General features: G+C 39.9%; 1 protein-coding gene across 1 annotated transcript in view; it reads right to left on the bottom strand.

The window, feature by feature from the left end:
• Positions 1-9,713: 9,713 nt before the first annotated feature.
• ABCB5 (ATP binding cassette subfamily B member 5) overlaps positions 9,714-22,162 on the bottom strand; it is a 31,729-nt gene continuing 19,280 nt past the window's right edge. Inside the window, exons 18-28 of the mRNA XM_057371646.1 lie at positions 21,637-21,741; positions 20,748-20,825; positions 20,179-20,262; positions 18,042-18,245; positions 17,183-17,283; positions 15,744-15,884; positions 15,097-15,253; positions 12,671-12,868; positions 11,559-11,765; positions 10,431-10,577; positions 9,714-9,912 (exon numbers count right to left, since the gene is read on the bottom strand). Coding sequence (XP_057227629.1) covers positions 9,715-9,912; positions 10,431-10,577; positions 11,559-11,765; positions 12,671-12,868; positions 15,097-15,253; positions 15,744-15,884; positions 17,183-17,283; positions 18,042-18,245; positions 20,179-20,262; positions 20,748-20,825; positions 21,637-21,741 — 1,620 coding nt within the window. The 3' untranslated portion in view covers position 9,714. The remainder of the gene's footprint in view (positions 9,913-10,430; positions 10,578-11,558; positions 11,766-12,670; positions 12,869-15,096; positions 15,254-15,743; positions 15,885-17,182; positions 17,284-18,041; positions 18,246-20,178; positions 20,263-20,747; positions 20,826-21,636; positions 21,742-22,162) is intronic.

Genomic DNA, 22,162 nt, shown 5'->3' on the forward strand with positions numbered 1-22,162 from the left:
CTACTGAACTTACTTCAGAAGCCAGAATTCCTTAAGCTTAAGCTGCCTTGAAACCTTTCTCATCCCAAAAACATAAGCTGGGGGTGCAGATTAAGTATCATCACCTTGCTCTGTTATTAGTGTTCTTCTTCAGGAATCTCAGAGATATCCTGCATTGGGGATCCAGAGAATTTCTCATGAAAACATAGCTCAAGACCTGTTTTGCTAAAAACATGGATTTATGGCAAGTTAAAAATATTTGGCTGTATGTTCAATTATTAAAAGGCACTGAGCATTTTTGGGCCTGGGTTAAGAAAAGAGGAAAGGTTTTTTTTTAATCGTAAAATGTTAAAATCAGATAATTAGATGAAATCAGGATGAAAACATAGATGGCACTTTTCCCCTCCAGACCCAGGGGAGGTTTGCTCAGAAGGCCCACACAGGGCACTGCCAGCAGCCCCGAACCCCAGCAGTCTCTCATGGGAGAAGGGAGGGGATGGGGTGCCCCAGCTTGGGCAGCACTGCAAGGGTTCCCTGGGAGGGTACATGTGCTGGGTGTCCTGGGCAGGTTCAGAACGGCACAGACATCCTCATCATGACAAAATCTTTGTGTGATGAGCACTGGGRGAGGCACAGTGAGGATGGGCAGTGGCAGCCAGCTGTCACAGCCAGAGGCTGGGAAAGCACTGGACACGAGGACCAGAAGCTGTGGCTTCCTGTCATTGTCCTCCCTTTCCTCTTCCACACATCTYTCTCCATCCATTTTCCATAAAACTTTCTTTCCCATCCTGCCTGAGGAACATTGGTGAATGTTTAGTAAGGTGACCATCAGGGCTCAAGTTGCTCTGTGGCTCAGCTCGACAAGAAGGGCTTTGCAAAACACACAAGCTCTTCCTGCAGCCAACTTTAGATGTTGTGGCTCCAGCACAGACTCCCCAGTGCATTTCAAGCACTTTCCTCCCAGCCCCGGTTGTGAAGCCAAACCCTTTTGTGCTGATGGCACAGGCACATCTAGGGACAGAGCAGTCTCACTCAGGTAGTGAGGCAGCACTTAGTGATGCACTGCAGAGCATAATTAACACATGAACACCTTGGTTTTGTTTAATTAACCTGGCTTTCCTCAGCCAACCTTCCTCTTTTTCACAGGAGCCACCTGCCACTGTTGCATCTCTAGTTTGCTACAAAGAGGACTGAGTGACCAGCTTTGAATGAATATTTTACTCCGTAAAAAGCAGAGGTTAGGTAAAATTATTCACAGCTAAATATGGAAAATTGTTTTAGCAATGAACARTTGCTGAAGATGCTGAAGCTCTTCATTTCAACACATCTAGAAAAACATAGAGATTTTTTTACCTGTTAAAATTGTTCCTAATCAAGAATTTTGAAACCAGAAACAAACCCTTCATTTCCGCTTGAACAAAATACACAAAACATTTGGCTTAGATGAAATAATTTATAGTGATTGAATTTTTACTCTGGCTTTCCCCAAAACAGTTTGGGGGAGAACATCTTTGTAATGGTTTTGCAATTGTGATTGCCATTTACTAAGGGAAGAATTTGCTGTGGAAGAATTAATGATATCAGGTGAGACACTGAGTCAGTTTTGAAAACCTTCTGATGCACATGCTGGCACTGATCTCAGCATATCTAAGTAAGTAAATGGTCCTGTAGACATAGCCTGCTTCCCTGTAGTCTCAAAGGTTTTGGTGTGGTGTGGCAGATCCTCATCCTTCAAAACCTGGGACTRGATGGACACATTGCTTATCTTGGCTGCTGCTGGATGGAGAAAATCTTTTCTTGTGAATTGAGCAGAGTGAGGCTTCTTAGAAAAATAGGATCTTTTAAATTTTCTACTGCTAATCACCTAGAGAACAACCACACTGGACTGAACTCCTCTGCTCCTTGATAGTTTCCTTTAGTACCATTACTCATCAATTCTGGAGTTCGCCTACCTTTTTCATGTGTTTAAGACATGTTATTGTTGTGTTTCATGTGCTTGAAAGTATTCAGACAGGACTGAGCTGGATGGTGCCARTAACTTCATAAACAACTTGGGGAAATTCCTCCCCCTCTCTTGACACATTTRCCATTTATTCTGAAGCAAGATAGGACAAGAGAATATGATGAGCTGAAAGGGGGAAGGCCATGTGAAAGATGGATGGCTAACGTCCTTGRAGAACATAATTTACACCTCAAGCCTCATGAAATATTTGTGGAAAACACCCACATTTGACTATCATTCAATTTAACCTTGAATGGTTGCCAAGTGTTTTAAAGGTTAAAATAGTGCAGAGAAAGTCCTCTGGAAGAGACACTTCTGTTTGTATTTACATTTACCTATCCACATACTTCAAGTGTTTAAGATTTGGGGTTTTTTCCCGTTTCATTTTTTATTAGATTGATCTCATTTGGGACAGGGTTTTCCTTGCCTCATCACAACAAGTCTGACACGTTTTAGAGGCGATTATCCAAACAATAAATATGGTAACAATTATASTAAAGTCCCATCAGACTCTGACTTGCCATCAAACTAGAGTTGCATGCAGTAACTGCATCTCAGTATTGGAAGTTCCCAGACATTTCGAGTTCYAGAAGTTGATCAGGACATATTAATCTTGCGGCCCTGTAAAAGAAACACAGCAAGCGACTTCTTATGTGCCTCTGTTTCCAGAGGCATTATTTTAAGTTACATTATTTTATACATTATATTATATTCCAGTTACATTACATTATATTCCAGTTACATTATTTTAAGTAATATGGTCCACTACGTGAGACCTTGCTACTCTTAGTGAAGGATGGAGCTACCAGGATACCTTAATTTCTTTCTGCATGGCAGCTTTTACAACTGAGACATTGACTAAAAACCAGGGCAATCTGAGAAGTTGTGGGGGAGAAGGAAATCCCATCAGATTTTTGGGGGAAAATAGAAGCACTTGTATTAAAAAAAAACCCCATATATAGGGGTAGTTTTTAACAATAGGTAGGTAGTTTTTAACAACAGTAGGTAGTTTTTAACAGTATTCTGCTATTTACAAATCACTTGTAATCAAAGAACACAATCTTTTATATGCAGCATTAAAAAAAAWMWMMAYWTKTKYTYKTRYWYTTKTKTTTTTTTTWATTAAAAACCTGAGATTCAGACAGAATATGACCCTTGCCAGCACAAGTCTATTATAAACATCTGTGAATGTGCCACTCCTGGTGGCATTATGATTGAKTGTAGTTAACAGGAAAAAGGATAAAATGCAGTTTTATATAAAAACTTCCCAGAAAGATGAAATCAAGCCAAAGAAGATGCAGCTAAAGCTGAACCACACTGAAATGCATTTTGAGTGTCACCACATAACACAGTTCTTCACTTGTGCCTGGCAGGACTCTGTGATGATGATCAGGGTGGATAAGCTGTGCTGCCATTGTCTTGGCATAAAGAACACTCAGTGTAAAGGTTAGAAAACATAACACTGGGCCATGGTGGGTGGCACTTCTAGGCTCCTTCTATGTTGAGTATTTTCTAACATTCAGTGGGGTCCTGAGCAGCAGCYGGGTACTTCTGCTCCCCATTTTTCCAAGAATAAGGTGCCACTGTAGGATGGATGGTAGAATAATGAAATATGAGGCCTTCACAGAAAAACTATGCTTTCTGRAAGAAAGGAAGCCTCTGGCAAAGCAGCAATACGAGGAAAGGTTTAATTTTGCTGTAATTTTTTTCAGAGAAGCTGTTTTAAGTTGTGCAGTTTTTCATAACTCTCATGGAAGCCGGGAGCAGCTGGACAGACCCACTGCTGCTTTCATAGCCTGAGCTGCCTGGGCTTTTCAAATGCAAGTTAAATTGCTTTCCCAGGAGGTATGGCTAAAGGGCCCAGACATAAAACTAACARTGGTTTATCCACTGAAGAGTAGAATGAATATGTGTGAGTCAGTGGCATCATGAGGGCAAGTACAGCTTGTGAGTCAAGGAAGGGCTTAAGAGTCTGACTAAGCTGAAAAGAGAAATTGCATCATCAAAGCTTGATGACAGAGAGATTTTGAGGAGAATAAGCTAGTTTTGAGTCTGCAAAATTGAATTAAAATGCTGACAGCAAATGGAATTTTCCCAGGATTGATTTTAAGTTTTTCTTGGATTCTTTTCAAATTTCTTATCATGAAACAATCTTTATGTAAGTATGCAGTAGTATATATTTTATAAATACAGAACTATATACCCATTTAAGTCTACTCTCAYATATATATTGAAAAATGTATGCTTTCCTCTGTTCTACAAATGGGGTAGATTAGACATTTTCCTCTCAGAAAAAGCACATTCAAAACTATGTTTATTTGTTAAAAACAATTACAAAGTTATAGATACAAATATTAAATGATGGTGGTGGATGCAGACAAATTTATAAGAATCAATATACACACACACTGTGCATCTAAATTTATGAGTGCAAAATAATTGCAGTGAGGCACTGAGATTACCCTTAAAAGATAAAAACAAGAAAAAAAAAAAGGAAGAGAGAGAGAGAGAGAGAGAGAGAGAGAGAGAGAGAGAGACAGAAATAAAGCATTAAAACGTAACACTGGAAGAGTCCCGAAAGAATTGGCATCAATTCATGGAAAAAGTTGTTCCAGGTCTCAAAGGATGTGTGAAATAAGAAATTGAAGAAAGTACTTCAAATCTGTGTTGGGAATCCTACTTRTTCCAACTAAAACTACATTACTGAATACTGAAAAATAAATCAGATTACAGATATTTCTTTGTATTGTTCTAGAATAATAAAAGTGACCCATAATAATTTTGTTTCCATATTCAGTGTTGCTGACACACACTTCATTGGTAGTAAATAAATACAMAAATAAATAAAACACATGGTGGGTTTACGGCCAATCCTGTTAGGGCTGTGTAAATTGATAATTGTTTGGTTGAGTTTGCTTTGAAGCAACACACACACACCGCATTTTCAGGGATACATTAATGTGAGTAACAGATGTGAAAATGGGAACTCTACTTACCATTTCTGGTGTGATTTAATAAAAAACCAGGCATTATTTGTGGATGTCAGAGACATCAGCTCTTTTGATTGATGAAAATGTTAASTCCTTGTTTAAAATTTTCCTCATGCCATCCAAGAGGGAAAAAAAATCCAGATTCTCATAATTCAGCAATGGTTATAAACTGTTTTGTTGCTTCTGCCATCTGTATATTTCTTTTCCATTTTTGCAAATTTGGGATAAATATTTCCTRTTTCCTGAATGTTTTTCCTTCATTCCAAAGCTTCTTGCACTGCTAATATGTGTATGAAGAAAGCTGACCCTGCAGAGGCCCTTCCTCAAAGCACTTGTCTGCAAGTCTGGGCTCCCCAGTGCGTACCTGGAGATKCCAGGAGATCCCAGATAAGGAYCTCMAAAAATTATTTGCARGACTGATAAATTAGCCTAGMRATCTTTTTAAGAAAGATCARACATTCAGAGTTGAACTCCCTTCAYCTGRTGTAAATATAAATATATACTCTGACTAAAACCAGGTACTCCTCATTTCAATTTATGGTAAGAAACAATTATTTCCACAAAAATAGCCATATTCATACAGTCATTCTTTCAAACTTCAAGGACCATAACAAAAGGGGCTATTCTAGTCATGACTGACTGCAAGGATATTTTGCTTTGGACATCATAGGAAGGAGTGGGCAGTAATAACACGTGTTGTTCACAAGGATTAGGAAGAAATGAGAATGTTACTCCTACAGAAAGAGCAGTGCAAACAGTTAAAAGTATACTGGGCAATTCAAGCAAGTCCACAAAATCTATTTGTTGAGCTAACAAGGCTTTAAAACATCTTTCTGAGGAAGCATTCAGTAAAGATTGCATCTTCAGGAGAATTACAGGAAGGCTTAGCAAGTTTGCTTTGGAGCTTGTGATCCTGATGTCACTGAGCAGGCTGGGGATAACTCCAGCGGATSTGTGAGCTTCCCTAAGGGCACAGCAAATTATTGCTTCCAAATGGAAAGATGTGCTTCAGRAAATAATTTCACTTAACTGCTGATGAGCCAGGTAGGCAAGAAAATGCTAAAATGAGATAATTTTGAGGGTCTCAGGTAGATAGGAGCTGCCTGCAGTCTGGGTAACAAAGCACAGCACAGAGGCAGATGAACGCAATCCCGTGTAAATGATTAATTTACTGAATSCAGTGGCCAGTCTTCTGCTGATAAATTGTGGTTAATTTTAGAAAGTAATCCTTTAGCTTTGCTGTTGTTTTTGTCACTTCCCCCCTCATCTCTCTCTGCGTTTTCCACCAGATCACATAGTGCAGCATCTGTTGTGTGTGCTAGGCAAGGTGCTTGAGGAGAAAGCAGTCCAGACAACTGGGAGAGGTCAGGGAGAGCCGTAACCCTGGAAAATGTCAGGGAGAGAGATGGGTAGTCTGTGGTGAAGATTACACACAGGGCAGCTGGAGGGTGATAAAGGACAGCAGGGCAATGGGATTCTTCTGCCTTTGCATCTGAACCTACCACTCTTTTACAAGTATCTAAGGAACAGGATTTAACCAAATAAGCCTTCAGGTGCATTTTGTGAGAAGAAAGTTCACAGATGTTTGTGACCTTTTTGCTCAGCTGTTTCTCTTCTTTACTATGTTGAAGATCTTAGGAAGAAACACATSATGGAGAAGATGTGTTTTACAGAAGTCTGGTTTTTCTGTGCTCTCTAGTTCAACTATTTATCCCATTTCTGGAGTTTCAGTCTGCACTCATAATTAACATCGTGACTAGAGTAACAATGGAAAAGCTTTCATCAAATTTCACAATAAGATACTGCAATGGTGTCAAATATTTAAATTCAGTGGTTAAGAAACTGAACAAGACTCCGAGAAGGGGAGAAACTATACTTTGGCAAACTTCGAGCAAGTGACAAGCATGGGTTGACTTGCTCCTGTCATATAATTATAAAGTAGCATTTTTAGTRAGACTATAAGTGAAATTCTTCTGCTGTTGAGAGAGGACAGATTTGGTTCATAATAAAGTTAGACGCTTTCTTAATCAAGAAGATTTTGTCATCAAAATGATTTTKAAATGTTTTGTTATTAATACCACACAAATTCAAAGTAAAAGTAAACAGCCCTTCTCGAATTTAAAATATTTATTGTCAAGTCAGGAATAATGCTGTTTGGAAAACAGTAAATTCATGTAATGTTTTCTCRTAGTTTTGGAATGGTATTCTCCAATTTAGCATGCCCATGGAGACTCTCCAAACCATGCTGCTGCTTGCTACTCCCTTCTACTGTCTCTCCCTCCTGCAGTGGGCTGGGGAGGAGAGTTGGAGGCACAAAAGGTAAAGATCACAGGTTGRGAYTGGAACAATTTACTGGAAATACCAGTGAGGTTAGAAAACAAATAGCAAAAGTAGAAGTATTAAGAACAAAGGTGTACACAAGAGAGAAAGTGATTCACATGCAAAATGTTACTGCAGAGACTGACCCAGCCRTAGCCATGCCAAGTGACAGCTTCTTCCTGCCCAAAACTGGAGCCACCTGACACCTCCCTCTGGCTCAGAACTGGAGTTACCCCACCATTCCCTTCATCACTTATTTGACTGAAAAGAATCCCTTCTTCCCAGAARAGACTGCTTCCCCTGCCCCCAGCAATGATGGGGTGGTGTAGAATAACCTCTGGGTCCTGGCCCTGCCACCTCCTGGCTGCTGCAAAAACTAACCCTGTCCAGTGTTTTCCTCAGGTCTGCAGCTGATCTTTTAAACAGGGCTGTGACAGGAGTGGCTTTGAGTAGTGTTTGTACTAAAGAGATAAATTAGTAAAGTATGTTTGTATGTTACATTAGACCTCACTTGTGAACTTAACAGGTAAATCAACACTTACTTCCACTGTGTTTTCTATTTCCACTTAACTACATCCAAGAAGAGGACATTCCCTGGAGCACAAACTGGAGCTGTTTCCATTGTCCATTACTGAGAAGTTCAAAAGAAAAGAGAGAGACTGGCAAAGGGAAAGGGAGTTGAGCAAAAATTACCCACTGCTAAGGAAAGTAGTGGATACYATGTCCACTGAAGTTACTTCCCTTTTTTATTTTCAAAACTGAGAATCAAAATGTAGTGATTGTAATTTTAACTCCAGTGCAGAAACAAAACAGGGAAAAGGGAATTCGTTGGAGCCACATTTGATAATTGGGAATGAAATAAGGGCAGCAGTTCCATAGTATCTGCCTATCACAAGAAAATCAAGAGATCACACAAGAGAGGTGCCTGAATGAGTAAAAACTCCTCTTGAAACAGTCTCTGAGAAAAACTGTAAGGGAGAGCAACTGTATTTATTTTGGCAAACCAGTGATAAAAATTTGTTTTCTTTTGTGTGTTTTATTCCCCTTGCTGATCCTGATGCTGGAAAATAATTGAAAGGAGCAAAGGAGAYGGTAATTACTGTAAGTTTGTCTGTTACAATCTGGAAATTATAAAGTAATRCAGGCTGCTCCAGGCTATAAATCCTAACCCAAAGCCACGTGCAAAGCCTTGGAAAATTAAAATGCTGCAATTGGGTTTAACCAGCCAAAAAAMCCCAGCTGCTGAGTCACTCTGACTACACAGTACGTACTCTTCAACTGTTATAGTTGTATTGCAGCACCCTGAGGAATATATCAGAGGAATAGCAAATTATCAAAGCACATGTGTAAACAAGCTTTGACAACACTTCAAAAAAAATCTTTCAAATTTTTAACAGAATCATAGAATGATTTAGAKTGGCAAAGACCCTTTTAATCATCAAGGTGAAATATTAAYGTAACACWATGAAGTRCACCACTAAACCAYGTCCCTTATTATCAWGCCCATTAAAAATAAAGGAACTCATAYTGAAAATAACTTTCCTTTTTTTCTTTATTTTAAAGAAAAACTATTTACATGGCTGACATTAGTCCACTCAAATAGAAGCCATYCTAGCTCCTCCACAAAACTTATGAAATTATCCTGCTGGATGCAAAGAACARTTAAACTCTGTTAGGTCAGCATTAGGAAAATACTAAACAAAACAATGGTATCTTTCATGTCAGTTTGCCTTGATACAGAAAATTTGTAACTATTACAATTATTGTCTGAAAGAGAAAATTGAATTTCAAAGAAATGTGTGAAGCACAGCAGTACCAGAAATGTGGCATAAAGTGGGGGAAAAACCCAAATTCGTACATACAGTCCTTTCTCTTTAAATTTGAAGCAATTTTTTTCAATTTGGAATCTCAATTTTCAGTAAGTACTATCATCTTTCACTAAAGATGACTKTATGATTTCATCTTGCTAGTGAAGAAACCCAAAGGACAATCACAAGCACCATAAGCTTGCTGTTTATCCCTGATGCTTACCCACTGTTGTACTCTGGCATCACCTTGGTCYACGGAAGCTGCTGTGGGCCAGGTTTTGGGGGGGACAGTGAGAGCAGGACCCCCTGTGCTAGGGGTGAGACTACAGCAGGTCTGGCACYCTCCAGACCATGTGACACCAAACTGCTCAACACATTCAGCTCCTAGGACTCCTCTGTGCACCCTCTGTGACCCAGCACGGGCATGCATTGCTCATCCCCACATATGTGTGGGCCAAGGGCTACACTGGATGCAGCAACCAGGCGGCAACACAGCTCCTGCTCCATCAGCACAGACACAGCCAACACTAATCCTCTGCAGTGTCTCATGTCTTCCCATTAAAAAAAAAAATAAAGTATCAAAAAAACAACAAAAACCTCAACTCAGCTAATAGCACTAATGAGAGACTTGTGCATTCACAAGGGCATAGTAGTGTCCTTCCTTTGCCAGCAGCTGGCTGTGGGTGCCCTGCTCAACCACCCTGCCGTTCTGGATCACCACGATGATGTCGGCCGTCTGCACCGTGGACAGGCGATGAGCAATGACGATGCAGGTCCGACCTTGCCGGGCGTTGTCCAGAGCTTTCTGCACAATCTGCACACAGATACCATGAAAACCGTGTCGTTAGCACCTGGAAAGGCTTCCCTCCTCCTAGGAACYACATTGGATTTCTCACTCTCTTATCACCTCAATACATCTCCCACAGATACACGCCAGTGCACACAGGAAACCTTTATTCAAAAGGGTTTCTTACTGAGGTCAGTGAGCCTGATCAAATAGCTGTGAGACATGGAGAAGTGGGTTCTTGGGCATCCAGCTTGGGTCAGAACAAAAATTCAGTGTTTGCCATCAAATACAGCTAATAGGAAGACAACTGAGCTTCACAAGGTGTTTTATACCTAAAGTTTTGGTTTTTTTCTACTTTATTTAGTAGATATAAACAACTTCCTCATGTAATTCAATTCATAGCTTTCAGGTAAAAAAGCTACCATGATACACCTGCCTTGTTTCACAACTGAGCATTTGTAACATGCTTACATTAATTTCACTCTATGGAAAGCAACTAGCCATGTACATAGACATAAGTGTTACACATAATAATCATTACTCACTTTTTCACTTTCTGTGTCAAGGGCAGAGGTAGCTTCATCCAGAAGCAGAACGGCAGGATTACGAACCAGAGCACGGGCAATCGCTATTCGTTGTTTTTGACCTCCAGAAAGTTGTGTTCCTTTCTCACCCACCCGGGTATTATATTTCTGGATGTTAGAAAATAAAAAGATCACCAGTGAATACTCTCAGGAAAGTAAAATATTATGCATGGCTATCAAAGCTATTAATTATTTCCTTCTTGAAAGAAAGAATACTGCAAGTGGTTTTAACAAAGCTAAGGCCTTATATCAACACCTGTAGCACAAGCAGTTATTTATATGGCCACATGTATTTAAACCTAAAAATTTTAAAAAGTTTAAAAATTTGCTCCCCCAACGACTGGAATATGTTTTGAATGGTACCAGCAGTGAGGTGTCCACAGAGCACACAAGTGGAGGAGTAACTAGGGATTTAATGCTTACTGACATATACATGAAGAACTTGATGCTGCATTGTTTGTGAATAAAGAAGCTCAAACATCATTAGCAGTAWTGAAGATAAAACATTCTTCAGCATCATTACCTCAGTTTCAGGTAAACAGAACTACAGTGAAAACAAACTATCAGGTTATTTTTCCTTGTTAGAGCCAAATTCATGTCAGGCATGAAGGTCAAATGCCGCATCATTCACTTTTGATTTACTGCCTCTCTGTAGTTATTAAGCACTCCCAGTGCATGCCCATCCAATTAGAAATAGACTACTTTGGTTTACTAAATTACTTTAGAAAAAAAATTCTTTATCAGAGTAATTTGAGAAGTTTCTGCTGCCACAGAGAAATAAATGCAAAAGTTATGAGCACTTGCTTGCACATAGAGTATCGCCTTTTTTCCTTGTCCCCACCAACTCCTGCAGATATTTTGCTTTGTCTACCACTGTAATAGTGGAAACATTGACTTTTCTTTCTGAACAAACTAAAAAGGATTTTAAGTTTGAAACCCACAGACATTAAAAAATATAAATACTATACACTTTCTTATTAAGGGAAACAAAAGTGCTTATTTTTATTTTATTTGAGAGAGCACTACCTAGATTTCTCCATATAATTTCATATTTGATCTCACTGTGAAGAGAACATCACTGTCTCTTACCTCTGGCAGTTTTTCAATGAAGGCATGAATATTTGCTGCTTTAGCTGCTTCTTCAATTTCCTCCTGACTAACCACCCTACTGTTGTCTCCATATTGGATGTTTTCAGCAATGCTGCAGTCAAACAAAATGGGCTCCTGTGACACCAGGCCCAGCCTGGACCTCAGCCATTGCAAGTGCAGGGATCTGGTATCAAATCCATCTGCTAGCTAGAAAAAGAACAGAAAGATGATGCCAAGCTGGCTGCTGAGCTCATCCACAGACACACGCTGTCAACAGGAAACATAAGCTGTAAGAGGAAGCCCATTACGTGTTAGATTCCCAGATGAAATCATATAARTTTTTTGCATGCAAAATGGAAAACAACTAGCAGAATATATGAAATATTTCCTTTCATTATTTTTAATTTTGTGCTGTTTTGTTTCCATTTCCCAGCAGGCAGAAACCACGTGCAGGCTGTTCTTCTCAGTCTTTCCAGCCCTACTGACCCCAAGAAGCACCAAGAGAAGAAAGCCTGTCCCTCAAGAAGATGAACACAGCAATAAATACTCTTGGCTGTGGTCTTTAMCTCAATATTACAACCTTCCAGGAGGTTGCTTTCAAATTTCTATACCCATTAATGGGGTTGCATCAAAAAGCCCATTGCAAACTTCTGATGGTGACAGAGTAATATCTATGTAAGATTAAATTAGTGTTCTCTGAAGCATCTGTGTCCCTAATGGGTTAATTCATATCTGCAAGAAAACTTACATACTGACAAGCACKATACATGAGTGCTGTGTCCCCATCTGAGCAGGGTGTGAGAAGCCTTGGGGAGGCAATGTGGTCTGACAGGGTCATTCCTTTCCCAGGCAGGATCTGTGACCTGAGCCAGCACACTGTGCCAGCATGGTGTCACTGCTGGTACTTGTGGCACCATGCACAGCGCAGGCAAAGACGGTTTTTTGGGGCTGTCTACAGATCCACTGGAGGCTCAGCCTCAATAACTCATACCTCTGAAAAAAGGCATCTCAACAGAGGTACTGCCAGGATTGCGAAAAGCCGCTGGAACCTTGGCAGATAAAGAGTGCTGTAGATTTAATTGCTAATAATAGCCACACAAGTCTATTTTTACCACTTGTCCTTCCACAGGGTCATAAAATCTCTCCAGGAGCTGAATGGATGTGCTTTTGCCACAGCCGCTGCTTCCTACTAACGCCAGAGTCTGTCCTTTGTTAACCTTCACACTGAGTCCTTGCAAAACCCGGACTTCTGGCCTTGTTGGATATACRAAGTGGATGTTTCTGAATTCAATGTTTCCTTCAAAATGGTTCTGAAAAGCAGTAGAGAGTTCACATGTTCATATTAACATTTATTAGCTTTGACTATAACAACACTTGTTTGGACTTGATTGTTAAAGTGAGAGATCTAAGAAAGGAGGGTGTTTTCAAAAGTGATTTTGAAATTCTTTTAAATGACACGTTGGACTGAGCATAGTATCACTAGTTATAGGATGATCTGGAGATGTAAAATCTCTAGATCCTTTTGGATGCATCCGTTGGATCTCTCACATCTATTTTTCACTTCACCTTTGAAAATAATATCACAGAATCACAGAATAAGCTGAGTTGGAAGGGATCCTCCAGGATTATCGAGTCCCGCTCCTGTCTCTGCACAGGACATGCCAAGAGTCACACACTGTGCCTGAGAGCATTGTCCAAACACTTCTTGAACTCTGTCAGGCTGGTGCTGTGACCTCTTCCCTGGGGAGCTGTTCCAGGGCCCAACCACCCTCTTCGGACAAAGAGACAACATTCCTATTTTTCATTTCTAACACATTTAATTGAGGCACTTCCACTTGTGATATAAACTGCATCATTTGCTTTCCTGATGTCACCCTGCAGGTAGCAAATTTGAACAAATGTAACAAAAGATCAAAATAAGGGATTAAGACAGTGGAGCTAAATTCTTCATTAGGTTATTCACAGGCAAAAATGATAAAAGTTGTGTTTTAAAAAGCATTGATAGCTGTCAATTAGCCATTCTAGCCAGGCTGATATTAAGCACCAGTRGAAGAAAGGGGGCACATGCCAAGGTTATTGCCTGTCTTGCTCTTTGGGGTATGAGCCAGCCCCATGYACATACCAGCAGCACTACTAATAGGATGCTCTCACAGCAGGCAATGACCAACTGGGATCAAAGCTTTGCTTCGCTACGTCACAGACATCACTGGTAGATAAGTCCAGTCTATGCTAGAAATGTTTTCACTTAAGTTTTATTTTACTGGAGACCTGCCAAGTCTTTCAATGTCAGTGCCAGAGAACCCTGGTTCAAGAAAATATGTCTGTGCTCAGAATTTTAAAGGCTGAAAATCCCGTACATAAGCTTAAAGTTATAGAAAACTGGATTATGGCTTCCTGAGTAGGAGCTACCMTCTGAACTTACATAGGAAGTGAATTTTAAACTTAGAAAAACCTGCATGTGCCAGTGGAATCCTTCCAGAACATGTAAAGTGAAAGAATTACATGCAGAAATTTTACAAGTTCTGAGGTCAGCATCTTTAATGACAATTTTGGTTTAGACGGGAGGCTCCTTGGGGATTTTTTGAGGGTCTTATTTTTTTTTTTTTCTTCTTGTTGTGTCTTTCCTCCCCCAACTTTAGAGCAAACCAAATTATTAATTAAGTTCATTTTGACTTCACAGGAGCACATTTTTAAGTGTAAGAGTTTCCACAGATGGAATAGGATGGCTTTTGGCAAAAGTGTCTGTCTCTACAGGAACTAGTCTCATATTTACAAAATAATTAAAAAGTGCATTAGTATTTTACTTCTCTTGTAAACTCTTACAAAGACAACACAGCTTTTATCGGAACTGATATTATCGGTGCTTTTCTGAAGCCATTTAAGATGTGAGTCAGTAGAATGAAAAGGTTTTTTTTTTTTTCCACTGATTTTTCTGAAACTCAGATATAATGTGGTCACTAAAAAAGTCACCACTATTTACATAGTGTCTGTCTTTTGAYAGAACCATAGACTGGTTTGGATTGGATGGGACCTTAAAGAACACCTCATTCCTAACCCCCCTTGTCATGGACAGGGACATCTTTCACTAGACAAGGTTGTTCAGAGTTCCATCCAGCCTGGCCTTGAACACCTCCAGGGGTGGGATATCCACAACTTCCCTGGGTAACCCGTTCCACCCTCACAGTAAAGAATTCTCTTCTAGTAACTTATCTAAACCTACTCTCAGTTTGAATCCATTCTCCCTTGTCCTATCACTACATGCTCTTGTAACAAGTTCCCCTCCATCTTTTCTGTAGGCTTCCTTCAGGTCACAATTAGGTCACCCTAATTCAGTCACCTTTTGTGACACCCTAAGAAATATGAAGCTGTGAGTACAGTTGCCAATAATCACTACTAATTTAATTCATTACAACCTTTCTTTTTCTGGGAAAAAAGAAAACTCCTTCAAAAAAAAAAAAAAAACATCCAAAACCGCAAAGAAACAAATCTCCAAAATAGTCCCAGATATGACCAATATCAAAATATGACCAACCCTTACCAGTTTTTCACCTTCTTCACTGTAACTGTCAATTTGAGGTTTTCTGTCCAAAAGCTGAAGGATTCTTTGGGCTGACATTTTAGCTTTGCCATAGTCTGGTGCCAGGGATGCAGACTGACCAACATTCATAGCTGCAAATATGACAGAAGAGAAGACTCTGAAAAGCAAAAGGAACAAGCTTGATTCAATTCCAGGTAGAACAATGCACTCTTTTCATTCTGTGTAAAACATACCTTCAGAAGAACATTTTTTAACATCTTTAGGTTATGATATTTYTGGAGCTCCTCACACTCTAAAATACCACCCAGTATTAGGAAGGTCAGCTTGTTCCCATAACTACTTTACAGCTGAACAGTGGTATCACATAGCTTCTTTTCTTCACACCCTCTGCCTGGATGGGATGTCAAAGGGCAAAGGCTTCTCCAGAGCAGGTGTGCTGAGCTTGCTGCTCACTCTTGCTRTTTCACTGCCCAAATATGTTTCACTTCCCCCAAAACAGCCCTTATGGCCAAAGAACACTCCCAACCAGAGTGAATTCCTGAATTCCCATGCCCCATTACCTCTGTAATTTGATAATTTGCATGCATTGAAATCACYATTCTGTGTACTGATTTTGACCTTTTTTACAGTTTACAGAGTATACTCACACAAAYACATTTTCGAAGTTGCTCAGACAATGAGCAATGAGCCACGCTCCAAATCTGAAGACKGCTGCGTTAATAAAGTACTCTGAAGACTGAGCTATTCCATAGGTAAATCCATAGAAAGGGGCTTTTTTCAGAGATTTTCTAATAAAAGAAGATAATTTCCATAAATTACTTGTAAAATGAAACAGCAGACACTGACTGGGGGACAGCTAGACTTCTGGAATAAAATTTTCAAGCAATCCAGCTCACCCCACAAAACACAACAATCAGCYAACAGCAGACAGGCTCACAAACAAYCCTGGCCAGACCCTAAGAGCCTCCAGCTTCATGACACAGAACTGCCCTTAGGACAGAAAGCAATGAAATCCTTGATCCTCAGTTATGTTAAATTGAATCCCCTTCCTTTGCTTTTATAGCAGAGCAGGTCACTAGGGCAGYAAGTTAAATTGMAATAAGTTAATAACTACCYCGTAAAATATGACCCATTTTATTARGAAAACAAGCCTGGCCTAAGAGCTGCCTGCAGGCTTCCACCAGCTCATCCCATCTCTCATCCCAATTCAGAGCAGGGATGTATTGCTGGGAATCCCCACAGGGATTCAGACTCTGCTGCTATTTCTCAATCCRTCCCTCTGGAAAGGTTTTATTTTGYGTAGCTAATTGAACACACACCAAATCAGAGYCTGGAGAACTCTGCCCTCATTGTTCAGGATGCTCTCTGAGGAAGAGGAAAYCTTCTTTCTAGTCTGAGCTGTTAATCAGACCTGCAACAGTCCAGGCAAGCATCTTGTCCAAATCTGGGCTCTTAGCAGTTCACCAGACATTGACTTTTAACACTATTTTGAGGACAGATTGCACAATACACCATTTTCAATTCCTTCTTTTAATTAGAAACAATTTAGATTTTGGGCTATTTTATTTAAATAAATTGGAGCTAGAAAAAYCTGGCCACCATGGTGATTCAAATGCATTTCAGTGGTGACAAGTCAGTGGGATGTAGTGGGTCAAACAAGGGAAACCTATGAAGTTCTTTTCAAGGTTCCAAAGTCATATGAGGGGAATAAAACTGGTTTATGTTATAAAGGGTGTGGTGGAACTGTCAGTTCCTGACTTAAGTAGTATCAGAGCAATACACTGAAATGGAGTGAACATATATCCCAGATTGTAGGCAAAGACAACATTCTATAACACATATGCAGAGAATGCATTTTTGCAAAATGTTTGCATAATAAACGGCAAATCCTGCAAACGTTTTTCTCACGCTGCATTTGAGATTGCATATTAAAATATAGAGACWATGCAAATTTCAGAGCTATATAAATAGCTATTGATATTCCTCCCAGTTTTTGGGTATTGGATAAGTTCCAAGAAGGGTATTTACAGTAAATCTGAAAGACTAAAGTGCACTAAGAAAGAATTAGTAAAGAAAAAAGCCCCACCTGTATGTACAATTCAAACTAGCAACATATCTTTCATAAAATGCTTCTTCCCTGGTCAATGAAGCTACAGTTCTTATGTTTTCAACTGATTCTGTTGAAATCTAAACAAAGAGATCAAACAAATAAAAAGCAATCCCTTACAACCGCATCCTATAACACATCTCCTGAACACTTGATCTCTTCCTARCATTTATTATTTTAGATCAGAAAGTGCTTGCTTAAGAGTAGGGATCAAGGCAAAGAAAAGTCCTGAGCAATGAAATTATTCACCCCACGATTGTGAGGCATGGTGGGGGCTGAAGCCAACAACATATTTGAGTTCAGAACAGGCCAGTGTGCAGGAAGTATCAGCAGTGTCTTCCCTAACCCATGGGTTGTGTACCTTATGAATTAAACCCAATTTAATAAAATGGGAACTACCACCCATAGTGACATCTGGACACAGCTTGCATGGACTACTTCTGCCTCCTGGAAAATCACTGTTAGGGGAATAAAGGCAGTACCCTGACACTCGAGCAAATTAATGGCTTGTCTTTATGACAGAATAAAAACGTATCAATGTTGCAACACTTCTGGCTGCAGCAGAACACTGCTCACCCTATAGGCCCACAGTGCACCAGTGCTGGGGCTGCTTCTGCCACAGCTCCCACTGCCCAGAAATCCACTATGGAGGCTTTCAAACGCATTTTTATAGACTAATTTGCAGATGGTTCATATTACCTGTATTTGGCTTTTCTTGAAGATATACAAACATTCCCCTGAACACCCTTCATTTATCTTGGACAGCTGAGTCAGCTGTAACTACAATGTTGTCATTGATCTCACACCACAACCCTGTAGTTAAAATTGAAGAACTTACTCTTCCAGCCTCTTCCAAAGCTTTTTGATCTTCTGCAGCATGCCCAGACATTGAGCTAGCACTCACAGCATTTGCACCAACAATGAAAGGAATGCAGGCCAGGATAAGCAAAGTTAGCTGCCAGCCATAGACAAATGCAATAATGATGGCGGTCACAAGGGTAAAGACAGTCATAGTCATCAGTGCAAGTCGACTTCCAGTTGCCTAAGAAAACCCCAGAAACCCCCCCAAATATATGTCAATTATTATTTTTCTTTTTGTTGCTTAAATTCCCCCTTCAAATTGCTGTAGTTAAGGCCAAAGCTTTGGCTGGAAACCATGTGGGATCACGTTTGGACACCATGCACTAACTTACATAACCATTCCTAGAGATTCCTCACAGCTGCCAGCATTCAGGCCTTCAAGAGATATTAACATAGTCTAGAGAGCTGGATGTGGCAGCTGTTTAATGAAACATGTGTCTGGGACTTCACACGCTACCCAAGGAACAGAAAATTGTSACCACTGTGACAGCAGGGCAATTGGCAGTTGGGTGCCCAGCCCTGCGCAAGAGGGGCTTGGCTCTAACAAAAGCTATCCACGGAGACCCATCACCCTGACAGTGGTGAAAAATATTCATCCCCAGGTGCTCACACTGCTGCATTTGGGGTTGGGTTCTTAGAGAAAAGAAATCTATAAGAATTTGGCCACCCTGCAGAAATACTTTATCTCAGTGGGATAATGAGTAGGAAGATTAACTCTGACTTAAGAACTCGCACCCCCTGCTAGCATGTATAACCTTTTCATTAAAAAGTTTTTAAAATGAGAGTTTATTAGCATCCAGTATCCGGGTGGGCTCTGATYTGCAGAAAAAACTTCTGCAAACAGCTCTGTGGAAATAGTTCATCTTCCAGAACTTGGCAAAAASAAAAATCCTTGCGTGGGAAGCAAATTTTCTTCTTTCTTTTGCTAAAGACTTTCCTGCCCTGAAAAGACTTTTCTAGTTCAATAAATTTAAAATATTAACAATTAAACCAATGCCAAGGTGAATTGTTGCCATATGTTCTAAGGGTTGCACATAAAGATGGATTTGGAAGCTTCAACCAGTGCAACATGAGGCGTGGTGCTGACTTACTGACAACTCTGGCACTCCAGGGAGCACAACAGCTCTGGAGACGAGACCCATTCATGCCCATAGATGTTTTTTGTAGTTAAGGAGCTGTGTGCACCCCTCCCTTCTACTGCCCTGTCAGGGTGATAGAGTTCAATGCCACTGAAGTAAACAAACTTTAAAAAATGAAAATTACTAAATTTTGTCAAAGACTATTTTCTCCCTGCAAACCCRTAATGAAAGAGGGCTGGAAAGAAACAAAAACCTATAACCTACAGGGACTGAAAAATGCAGAGATTAATGGATTATTGATGTACAAATACAAAAGGAAAAAAAGACACTAGTAAACTTTTCCCCACAAGTCCTCCAGGGTTTTGTTTTCCCCACAAAGAAACGGGAAGAATGTTTGGCAGATTGTCAGGTTCTGCTGATGAGGTGAGCAGTTGGAGGAACTGTGCAGAATTTGCCATATTGTCCTGCCAATGTTCAGTGGACACTCTCCCATACCAGTTTTTGAGCAGCTCCCTTCCTTGGCCATTGCCCTCCATGTTTTTTTTTTTAACTATACCAGTCTATTTMTTACTGCTTGTGAAGCACATTTTGTGGCAATGGGAAGAAGAATTCTCTTCACTGAGGTCAGGAACAGTTTTTATCCTCYGCAGATGCAACCTCTTTGTGGCATTCAGGTGACACTTGTAACAGGATGCAAAAATCTGGGGTCCAATGGCTGTGGTCCAAGCATACATGCAGATTTCGCTTTGCATGGTGACATGGTCTACATTTACTGTATACTGAGCTTAAAGACTTGGAGGGAGGAACATGAAAGATAGGTGAACATCTGCTGGATTTTTGGTAGTTCTTGTAAATTATCAGTTTAATTGGAAACCATTTCCAATGTGTCTGTAGGAGGCTATGTAAATGCATCTGTAAGCCTAGGGTAGGCTTACTGCTTTGTTTTCTGAAATGATCTTGGAGTTCCTTGCCAATTGCAATTAATATTYGTAAGGAAAAAGGTATTTAAAAACACACATAAAAGCAGCAGCTTACGCCTTTAACTTGGGAAGCATCTGTAGCAAGACGAGTTAACAGAACACCAACAGCATTTTTCTGGTCATCATACCATCCAATCTCCTGCAAGAAAAGACATTGCTTTTGTTTTAAAAAATTACATGAAAGTGCAAAACAGGATGRCTACCTGAATATTCTTTCTCTGTAGTCAGTATTGCCAAGCAAACTAAAAGGCTTAAAAAGCATTATTCTTTCGTGGACACCTAACTGTTCATAATTAAAGTGTTATTGGATGCGATGTCTTCCTGAACACACTTATTTAGAAATTTTATAATAAATCCCATTTACTTAGACATTCCTTGGGCTTGAAAAGGTTACCTATTCTCTTACAAATTACCTATTCCATCAGTTATAGAATCATAGAATATCCTGAGTTGGAAGGGATCCACAAAGAAAGGAAAAGAAGACTTATCTGCAAAGGCTGTGGCAGGTTTGTTTTTTTTTTCCCAATCACCAGTTTACAGTTTTCTGGTCAGATGTTTCTGTGAACACACAAGTTCTTGTCCACACCCATTACTATCTGGATATCCTTATTGCCTGGTTCATACCTGCTGAAGCAACGCTCTGAAGGACAAAGAGCGCAGTCTCATCGTTAGCGTTTCCCCAGACTTCCCAAACATGAATCCCTAGGGRAGGAAAAAGGGTCACATTTTCTCATCTGATGCTGTAAGTCTGTTTTTAAATCGCCAAAACAAAAATAATCACACCCACAACCCCCTGTAAATACATATATATCCTGGGAAAAGCATCATTCACATTCCTGAACCTAAAACTTGATTTTCTWGCAGAAAGGAAGCAACATGGCAAAGAAGGCATTTATGTATTACATACTTGTACCATGACCACCAGGCAAAGGGTGATTAAGCTTTCCTGGTCACCCCTGCACACCCAGACAGCAGCACTAGAAGATGAATCAACCTGTCTAGAGACTGGCCTCCCTACCCTAACTGTGACCAGAGACATTCACTCACAGCAGTCACATCAATGGGTTTTATGATATGGAAATCAGAGGGGGCCTCCTGCAAGCTTTAAAGCAGTCATAAGAGGACACCAAATTATGGAATTTACTTGATGGTATGAAAAGCACCATCTATAATGGAAAGAGTCTGCTTTATATTTACATTGGCAASAGCCTATAGACTCTTAAAGTCAGTGAGAAATGTCAGTATCAACTCTGAATTTTAAGGCCAGACCCTCAACTTTGATTTCAATCATGCTGAATCAACATTGCCTTCAGTGGATTATTTAAACTAAGAGCAAATATAGTCTTTAAGTAAACATTAAGCCTACATATCTCAGGAAGACCCTGGTGCTTCTGCATATTTTTGTAAAATCTGATTGGTGTATTGCTTATCAGATTGTGTTGGTATGAGTTATACCTGCAGCCTTCTGGAGAGTTCAGAGCTTTTAAGATTYCATTGGAAACCATCCACTTACTTGAATTATGTATGCTGCTAAAATAATCACTCCAAGTATAAGAAATACTAAAGAAAGCACCACAGTGTTTTTACTCCTTTTTTCTGGATCTCTTTCTTGAAAAGCCTATGAAAGGAAAACAAGTGTCCATTAYATAAGCCAGCCTTCATCTCAAGAAGTTTGTCTACTTTAATTTCTTTTAGCAAATATTCTGGGTCCAAAAGCAGTCTGCAGTTAACTTTCTGTTAAGGACCCAGTAGATAGTCCAGCTTTCCATTTAACCTAAATYGCATTAATTTGTTCTCCCAGCTTCATCAATATTCCTCTTTTCCTGTGCTAGTCAGATGGAGTTCCACCATGCCCTGCTTCTATAGAGTCCCTTTAACATTTTCCAATGGATCTATTTATACAAGTCAATCCCACTCAGAGATTTACATGGAAAGAACTGACTGAGTGGTTAAGCATGAAGGAACTCAGGACTGCAACATCCAATTGCAAAAAAACAAACGCCAAACAAAACAAAACACCTCAAAAATCCCCTCCAAAA

Source organism: Malurus melanocephalus, unplaced genomic scaffold (genome assembly GCF_030028575.1).
Source record: "Malurus melanocephalus ecotype Western Australia unplaced genomic scaffold, MMel_1.1 scaffold_150, whole genome shotgun sequence".
NCBI lineage: Eukaryota > Metazoa > Chordata > Aves > Passeriformes > Maluridae > Malurus > Malurus melanocephalus.